The sequence below is a fragment of the Heterocephalus glaber genome, unplaced genomic scaffold (genome assembly GCF_053883595.1).
Source record: "Heterocephalus glaber isolate CG9 unplaced genomic scaffold, H.glaber_assembly_v1.0 deba00001428, whole genome shotgun sequence".
Classification (NCBI taxonomy): Eukaryota; Metazoa; Chordata; class Mammalia; order Rodentia; family Bathyergidae; genus Heterocephalus; species Heterocephalus glaber.
This window is the reverse complement of record NW_028258293.1, coordinates 24,929,167-24,939,425: the sequence shown is the minus strand read 5'-3', so window position 1 is coordinate 24,939,425 and position 10,259 is coordinate 24,929,167. Positions and strand designations below refer to the sequence as shown.

General features: G+C 37.1%; 1 protein-coding gene across 1 annotated transcript; it reads left to right on the top strand.

Moving 5' to 3' along the window:
* The first annotated feature begins 334 nt into the window (after window positions 1-334).
* Window positions 335-1,270, top strand: LOC101719210 (olfactory receptor 51B6). Its single transcript, XM_004863357.2, has one exon. It carries the CDS (start codon window positions 335-337, stop codon window positions 1,268-1,270), a length of 936 nt encoding a protein of 311 aa, XP_004863414.2.
* Window positions 1,271-10,259: the final 8,989 nt, after the last annotated feature.

Below are 10,259 nucleotides of genomic sequence, written 5' to 3'. Positions count from 1 at the left end.
TATACCACTTCTGAAATAAGTTTTATCTTCTTTTACTAAGTTCTTAGATTTACAAGGATGTCAACAAAGTATAGTGTGGACATGTTGATCTCTATGTAGTGTATACACCAATTAACTTACATATAGCAAGTTCTGAATAATACACAGATATGCTCTTTATATGTTTAATTCTCCCATACCTTTCAATCTTCAGGAAATGACTAAATTAATTCCATTGCTCTTGCTGGAAGCAGAATTAGTGAACATCCCACATGCAGGTAGCATGCTCATGGTTCTGCTTCTAAAAAACTATTGCATTACCTGAATAGATAATTTCTTCCTTGCAGCACTGGCAATGTGGCTCAATACTACTACTTCATTCCTACTTACTGGATTCCCAAGAATGGAGCAGGCATACCACTGGATCTCCATCCCCTTATCGGTGGCCTACATCTCCATAATTCTCAGCAATGGCACCCTACTCTTCCTCGTTAGGGATGACCACAACCTCCACGAGCCCATGTACTATTTCTTAGCCATGTTGGCAGCTACAGATCTTGGAGTGACATTGACTACAATGCCCACAGTGCTGGGTGTTCTGTGGTTAAATCACAGGGAGATTGGCCATGTGGCTTGCTTCTCTCAGGCCTACTTTATCCATACCCTTTCTATTGTGGAGTCGGGGGTCTTGCTTGCCATGGCCTATGACCGTTTCATGGCCATCTTCAAGCCATTAAGATATACCTCCATCCTCACAGACACCAGGGTCATGAAGATTGGACTGGGTGTATTGACTAGGGCTGGCCTATCCATCATGCCAATAATCATTCGCCTGCACTGGTTTCCCTATTGTCGATCTCATGTACTCTCCCATGCTTTCTGTCTACACCAAGATGTCATTAAGCTCGCCTGTGCTGACATCACATTCAATCGTCTCTATCCAGTCGTGGTCGTATTTGCAATGGTGCTACTGGACTTTTTCATCATCTTTTTCTCCTATGTTTTGATTCTCAAGACCGTCATGGGCATTGCTTCTAGAGTCGAAAGGGCCAAGGCCCTCAACACATGTGTTTCCCATATCTGTTGTATCTTGGTCTTCTACATCACTGTGGTTGGTCTGACCTTTATTCATAGGTTTGGAAAGCACATTCCTCACGTGGTTCACATCACAATGAGCTACATCTACTTCCTTTTCCCTCCTTTCATGAACCCTGTCATCTATAGCATTAAAACCAAGCAAATTCAGATGGGTATGCTTCGTTTATTCTCTCTGCCTTTTTCTAGAGCATGACTTGGCCTTACTGCTCTGTGAGAAACAACTCCTAGAACCTGGACAAGCTGACCACTTTGTAAGCAGGAGCAACTGGTGAAAGGCATTTCAATGGAAAATAATGAAAGAATCTGCTATTTAGAGTGTCCCTTTACTTTGGTCATTTGTTGCTGGTTTCTATGTGGCAAAACATATGGACAATACAGATGCATATTTCCAGTGTCCAACTCTGATACTAACCTTTTTCTGGAGGTAACTCACACTATTGATGGACCTATACCTCTAATACATAGATACATATATTGTTCACAGGTCTGTAGGATAGGTCACTAATTTTTTAGACAAAACCCATCATGTTTTATGTGTTCTGAGTGAATTGCCTCCCACCTATGTAGGAGTAAGGTATTTTTTCTTCATGTAGACAACTGGTTTTCTTGCTTATATGGGATTAGTTGCTGTTTCTGAAAATCTGCACCAAGTGAAACATTTGCCTTACTGTATCTTCAATTTTGGATGGTAATTCTAGGGATTATATATATACAGATATCTGTGCAATAAAAATTTTGACACACATTTATCAAGTAATAGAAAAAACATATCAAAATAAATAGAATTCCTCATCCAGATAACCATTGTCTTGATTAATTTGCCTCAGATACTGCTGGACAGAAGTAAGTATTTTTGCATAGGAAATTAGTATTAGCAGTCTGATTTGGAAGTGCATCACAGATAAAACTAGATGCATGTTCCTGGTGTATGCAAAGTGTCAGAGTTGAAAACTAACTGTTCATGTGTTTGGTCAGGCAGAAGTGACAAAACTGAAGAAATGCTCTTGACTGTAAGAAAGAATCATCTCTTCTGGACCCAAATATTTTTCAAGGTTGATTTAGTTTACTCTCTAAGTGTGCAGTGAGGGTTTGTGCTTCTATAGCCCTGTGTAGACTGAGCATCCATGACTCAAATGACAAATTTTAATGAATAAAAATATCCTCATGAGCATAATGTAGGGTATAAAATGCTAGTATTATAGAAGGAGCTACTCATTGACAAGTCACATCACTTCATGTGAGTGTACCATGTCTCTAAAGGGGCACTGTCATACTGACACTCAAAATAATCTAATCTAATCACATCTTCTCTTATTTTCCATGATTTCTGAAAATTATGAGTACATTGGAGAAAATAAAAATGAAATCTTTAGAACAGTTTCCAGGAAAATAAATCTTATTTGATCAGCCCAATGAATTTTGCTCTTAGTTTGATTTTGTCTTGTTTTATGTTTTATTTATTCCAGGTAGCTGTGTGTCTGTCTCTATTAAGTGTAAAGTTTGTGTTTGTTCTTTCATAGCTTCAAGAGTGTGCTCCCCCCCAAACATAAAGATAATAATAAATTACATAAAATTCCACATAGATTATTTTTAATAAAATATAATTTTGATTCAATGTATGGATGAGTTTTAAGTTTATGGATGAAATGTAAAATGATCCACAACTCTCTATGTATCTGTCAGTTCTCTTTAATTGTGCCTTATAATGTCTTCATGATATGGACAAACTGAATTTTGGTATCATTTAATAACCTCAAAAAGATAAGACCATTGTCCAAGTTAGAATGATTCCCTCTTTCCTACTCTCGAATTCAGGAGGCTTTATCTCACATCAAATAAATTTTCCTTAATTTCCCTGTAGTTCCATTGTTCCTGAGACCAGCATTATAAAACAAATATAAAGGACAATAGGATTACAATTTTTGTTATAAGGCATATAAATGGGTACATTTGATTGGCCCCCCCTGCAAAAAAAATTGTTTTCTCTCCTTTGTGTCATTGCTTATATTGATAAAATAGGATGAAGAGAACAGAGAAAATGTCCATGAAAAATAAAAGACTCAGTGTTTCAGTTTCTCTCTGTGGACCTGAGTCCTAGAAAACAGAACAGAGCTTGGGGAGCAATGATGATCCCAGCAGAACATCGGAAAAGGAGATTCAAAGGAGGCGTGGTGAGAAAACTTTCCTAAGTATCATTGTAATCTTCAGATGTGATCCCTATTTCTATAAGTCCTAGTTCATTGTTGGAAATCATCCCAATGGCCAGTTATAATCTGAGAAGACTATATCTCCCACCCTTATTTCTGTGGCTAACCTGATCTTAAATCATAGATTAATTTACCTGATTATACCTCTAAAAAATGTTTTCCAACCCTTATGCCTGGTGAAATTGCTTATTTCTCTGAAAACATTTATAACCTTGTGTTGCAATTAACAGAACACCACTGTGTCTCTCCAAGGAGCATGTGAACACCTAACTATTATGTATCTTTAGTATGTACTTGACTTTTGAGTACATATAAAAGGTAGCCAAGGGCCGGGATTTAGCTCGGTGGTATCACTGCCTGCCTCTCAAGTGCAAGGTACTGAGTTTGATCCCCAGTACCAAGAATAAATAAATAAATAAATAAATAAATAATAAAAGGTAGTCAAGAGGACTCGCTATAGCATAAGGCAAGATTAGGTACCTACAGTGCAAGTCTAAGGAGGCACGCACTTCTGGTTCCTGTAGTTGACTGTCTTGCTGTTACCTGACTTGAGTGCTTCCTTGAAGTCACTCTCTAGGTGCCTATGTTGCTTGTCCTAGGCTTGGGTCTGATGCTCAATATTCATTTGTAGGGAGCAGAGAGGACAGGCATCTCTTACCAAGGTTTTACAGAAATTCTTCGTAAGGAATTTGAAACCCATTCTGAGATAATGTTTATCACATTTCTGCTGAAAAATGTGATTTTTGTGAGAAGAAAGAAAATGCTAAGGGAATACTTAGAAGGTAAGATGACAGAGGTTTGCAAATATTTTAGAATGAATGATTCTGCCTGGGCTCCAAGCAGATTATTACAAAGGAATCTGAAAAAAAAAATCCAGAAGTTAGGGAAGCTAGGGACTGATGGCAGGACCTCCAACATAAGAAGATTTGGAGATTTGTTCCCTCAGTCTCTGTAGAAGGCACATGCCTGCCACAGCATGAGCATGGAGTGGGTGTGTCAGACTTGATCCATACCTCGACATTTAGCTAAGTATGTAGATTATGCTTTTCACATTGTGCCACTGGTTTCTCTACACCTATCTCCAATGATTTTGTTAATCTCTAATTGGAATTATCATTGAGTGTCCCAAGTATTTCTGTTCCTCTAGCATTTCAAAGCCAGTATCTGTTTTTTTAAATCATTCTCTTTAAAGCATTTTAAAGGTTTCTGTGCTCTTAGTACCCATTATCCAACTTGTTGTAACATCTACTCTCTATAAGCAAAAAAGCTTCTTTCTATCTTACAAAACATAATACTAGTATGTTCAATAAACTACAATGTGCTCACAACAGACTTGTGGCTGCTGATTGACTAACAAGGCAACCAGGCCATAGGGAAGTTGCCTCATCTTTAACAGGACTTCACTAAGAGATGGCAGCCTGACCTATGAAAAGCATTTGGGACATGTCAAACCTTCTGTGGTGAGTTGGAAATTGGAGGTTTTGAGTGTCATAGGTGACATAGAAAGGCAGACAATATGAAAATTGATTCCTATTCAAAATGAAAAAGGAGAAAGGTAGGATATAAAGAACTTGAAACATTTTAAGCGATATGCTTGCATTTTACATTTTAAGCATAGTTATAACTGACAAAGATTTCCTGCAAAGATAATTCTGTGATTTTTATATTCAGATTCCCATTTACCAAGCCTCCATAGATTCTGACCTGGTGATCTATAGTTGCCTATAACTACACTATAGTGTCATACCCTTCTGATAGATGGTACACCAGCGGAGGGGACAATGACTTTGAAGTATAGAAGAAAATCAAGCAGGTAAATGTACAGGAAGGACGAGGCTACATGGCTTGTCTGTATCATCTCAGCAGAACCCCCTCCTGTCTGTGGGAGGCCCTCTATGTCTGCTTCAAAGGCTGACCATTTCCCCTTTGCTCTCAGCAGAACCTTACATATCTTCGTGGTCTAAGTCTTTTGGATTCTAATAATATCTTCTGTTTGATTTATCTCAGAGTCAGATTCAGCATTGAAAGCAGCATGGAAAAGAGCTGATACAGTAAAATGTAGGCACCTTTACCTGGCACCCAACATCACCTGGGGATGGGAGGCAGAAGGGACACTCAAGAGAAACTTCACAGCTGTTACACAACTAACTCAAAATGCATAGGAGTCCCCAGCTCCAATTTGAAGCAAAAACCTCTAAAACTTTTTGAAAAATAAGAGAAAAACTTTGAGACCTAGGCTATCATGGATTTGACACAAAAGACTGTGTTAAGGGAATGATACAATAAGTTACAGACTGAGAGAAAATATTTCCAAATGATATACAACAAAGGACTAGTATTTAAAATATTGAGTTCTCAAACTTAATAATAAAATAAACAATAAAATTAGAAAATTATCAGAAGTTGCAAACAAACACTTTCTTAAAAATGAACATATGGCAAAGGATTAACAAATACATAAAAGTGTTTGAAAACTTTTTAGTCATCAAGGATGCAAATTAAAATCACAATGAGATGCTACTACATGATCAGCAAAATGGCTCCTCAAGCATCTGAAAACAGATACTGTTGGTAGAAATGTGAAATAACTAAGAATCTTGCTAACTATTAGTGAAATATAAGCAATATAATTACTTCAGAAGCAACTTGAGAGTTATCTACAAGACATAAATGTATGTTTATCCAGGACACTGAATTCCTATGATTAGGCCTAAAAGAATTTCATACCTATGTACACAAAAACAAGGAAATGTATAACAGAATGATGAAAATGAAACCATTTGTAATGGTGCAAACATAATTACTATCAAAAGCAGAAGAGAAAATGTGGGCTATAGTCATACAATTGAGGTATTGTGTAGAACTAGAAATGAACAACTATTACTGCTTGGGAAAATATGAATGTTTCTCCACACTTACTGATGAGTGTAGATGTTGAGTACACACCATACACATGCATACAGCACATGGATTTTTATACTAATGATGTAAAGGTAAGAACTAGGAAAAGTTAATCCGAGAGGCGGAGATTGTAGGAGCACAAAGATTTGGCACTCATAAAGCGCTATTTCTTGCTTTGGATGGCAATTACATGGGTGAACTCCTTTTACAACAAATTTGTTGAACTATATTTTACAACATTTTCTTATTACTTTAAGTAAACTAACTCCTACAAAATTTTTACTACATAGAAAAATACTTATTAAAGACCTTTCTGGTATATCCTGATTACACTTTCTCAGTATTGCTTTATTGTTTCAATAATTAAAAATTAATTTCATCTTATCAGTCTTTAAAGAAAATTATTTCCTTAATAAGAAAAAGAGTGCATCTGTATTTATCTGTATATCCTTTATACGTACATCTAGGACTGACCTGCAGTAAGGACCAAAGAAAACTCTGCTAAGAATACTGTTCATGAGAAAGTAGTTTTCACTGGGAAATGAAATATTCTCTGCATCTATCAGGAAACATGAACTTGACTGTGAAATATTCTGTCTTCGTTATCAGAGACAGGAACATGGCATCGATTCCACAATTTAGGTTATCTATGTGCCATTAAATTATGAACGGTGGAGTTTATTTCATAAATAATTATACTATGAGGGATGTTAGGTACAAAATGAAAATAAATAAATTTGATTAATTATGATAGAGGTAGTGATAATTGTCACACTATCAATAACACAACTAGTTTCTAGGCTATTGGCACTGTGATTGCTGTCTTCTATAATTTATGCAAGACTTAATTGAGAAAGGACTCCTATCCTTGCCATCTTGATATGGTTGGAGGATATGGGAATGGAGAGTGTAGAGAGGAGGAAAGGAGAATGCAAGGATTGGAAATGGTAGTTCACCTTTTCTGAAACTGAATTATTTGAGACAGGGATCTGAGCTCACAGTGCCTACGGTCATACACTAACACCAAGGGATAAAAGGTGGAGTAAAGGGAACTCTTTTACTGAAACAAAACCAATATCCAGTGCTCCTCTAATGGTCAAATATTCCTTATTTTAAGGAAAAAGAATAAGATTTCCTAAAATTATCTGGGAAAAGTTCCACCCTAAGAACTCTGCCCCATTCTACATCACTAACGGATTTTCTTTTGTTTCCATATCTTGATAGATATAATTTACTATTCTAGCAGCAGATCTCATCAAAAAACAGACACTTTGGGGACTGCTGTTAAAATCTCAAAATTCCCTAAGGCTCAGTGTGCAAATGAGGGAGGAAATGATGGTAGCCAGGGACCAGGAGGTGGGCAAAAAGGAAGAGAGTGAGGAAGGACAGAAAAGTAGGGGCAATAAGTGGCCTAAATTGGAGTGATGGTTCAATATAAATGCCCAAACAGCCATGCTTTTTTGCAGATTCTGAAAAGACAGTGCTGTGACCAAATCCTTCAGAAGGCTAAAGATCTGAAATTCATATCAACATGGCAGGGAACAATGGAAGAGAACAAAATTTCAGGTCGGTGAGGCTATATCATGAAGTTTCTCTCTGACACTGCACTGCAGGAACCCAGACAGAACAAAACAGAGCATAAGTAGCTGGTCTCTCAGCAAGAGAAAAGTAACAGTGCAATCTGCAAAGAGTTGATGAACAATGCTCCTGGGCCCTAAAGACTCTCTGGCATCTCTAAAATGTGGCTCATTTAAGGGTTAGCTCTTTAGAGACATAAAATAAAGCCAAGGATAAATTCTGGAACACACGAGGCAGTGTGGGAGCAAACTGGAGAATGGATAGGATGACTTCGGGATTTCTACTTCTTTCTCTCCTTCTGTGTGACCTTTAAACTTTTCAGACCTTCCTTCTAGCCCTCTAATTTCCTCCATAAGAGTCAATTTCCTAGAATTCCAGGTAAGGTCCAAGGACAGAATATTTTCCAAATTCTTCTGGAGGTACACTCTGCAATTATTAAAGATTCAGAAACTTTCTGGAGAAAAGTCACTGCTCTCTGATTGTGAGACAATAAGCAAAGCCAAACTGAAGCCTCAGAGAGCCGGGGGTGTGTGTTTCTAGATAAGGAATAATGGTTGACCGAACCCTATGTCTTCCATACCTGGAAATCTTCAGAGCGCCAAATAGACAGTAGATACTTACAGAACTGAAAATAGGATAGCATCACTCTTTCCATATCCTTTATAAAAATCCTCAAGCCCTTTCCAGGTTCTGAAGATTCACAGATCTATCCACATTCAGAACAAATCTACCACTAGGTCAAGTCTAGCAGACAGTCTACGTGTTTTAATGACAAAAGCCTGCTTAAAGACAGGGGTGTAAAACAATCAGAGAATAAGTTTGTTTATGTAGGCAAACCAGTCAATGACTCTCAAAATGAATGTAGATTATATGCTAAGTACTGCAGCAATAATCAAGAATTCAGAATGATGCCATGGAAGGCATGTAATCTATGGCTAACAGATTACATATATCCAAAAAGGAGGGATAGAAGACAAAGATTAGGAGACAAAAAAATGAAGGAAATATTACATGCTTATGATAAGAGAGCGCATGTTGGGGAAATGAACAAGCCAAAAGGAAAGTGAGAGAATATATATATGGTGAAAGACCAAGGAAGTTCCTCTTTATGTCTATATAGAATTCTCTGTGTTTGTGACAGAGACTGGAAATCAGTCTCTCCTTAGTCCACTCTTTGCAAAGACTGTTGCAAACCTGTGCATGCAGGAATAGGGTAAAAGTCTTAGATTTTAAGACTCACAGATAATCCCATGCACCACAGAGGCAGCTCTGAGTAAAGGAAGTAAAACTATTTAGTTTTCAGTGTGAAAAATTAGAATGGCACCAATCTGGATTGTAGGCCTGAAGTTTTACCCATGCCTGAGGTCTTTCTAATCTACGGTGGATAAAAACAACTTTGACATTTGATTAGTGGCTCATCTTCATTCATAGCCAATATGAATCTATAAACTGGTAGAAATTATGGCAAGGATTCTCCCAAAAAAAACCAAAGGGTATATACTGCTCTAAACTGATACATGAAGAAAATGCAACAATTAGTTATTCCTTACATTTGCTTCTCAGTATAATTGCCCCTTTCTGGTCCCATTTCCTCTCTCTCTCTCTCTCTCTCTCTCTCTCTCTCTCTCTCTCTCTCTCTCTCTTCATCTTTTGTAAGTTTATTTAGTATTAATGTAACTGAGCTACCTAGATCAAAGTTTTGTATTATTATATTCCCCCAGCATTGTTAAGGAATACTGAAAATTTGCTAAGAAAACAGCTATAGTATTTTTACTATGGAAAAGAGTTAAATCATGGGTGGTGATGAATATATTAATTAACTTGATTTCAATAACAATTTTCCAATATACATTTACATTGAAATAGCTCATTGTTCACTTTAGATATATACAATCTGTATTTGGCACTCCTGCTTCTTTATCCCTACAATAGTTGAAAATATTCTAAACTTTTCACTTATAGGCAGGAATCAACTATTCCTCCTTTTTTTTTGGTACCGGGGATTGAACTCGGGACCTTGAGCTTGTGAGGCAGGCGGCAGAGCCACTGGGCTAAATCCCCGGCCTTATTCCTCCTTTTTGTCTCCCTTTAAGAACAGACTTACTTTCCTTCCCACTTCTTTCAGTCTACCACTACAGGTTCAATGTCCTTTTTATCTACGTCAGAAGTCCCACACTTAGCACTTCCTTCTTTTCCTCTGCCTCCCAGACACGTTGTCTGCAGCTCAGGTGAACTCTAGTTTAATTATTTCACTTACATCAAAAAGCCCATTATCATCTTCTGTCTGCTTCAAAACAAAATTGGATTATTTAACCTAGCTCAGAACCAATAATCCTGATATGCATCCACTTCGATCTCTTGTAATAGTAAAAAAATTTCAAAAGTGAAGAATAACTTACTCCCTACAGAGAACTTCCCTTTTACAAATTTTATTCTGTCCTCATACTTTTTGTCAAAAGTGTGTCTAAGTAGCATAGAAATAATTAGAAATACTTC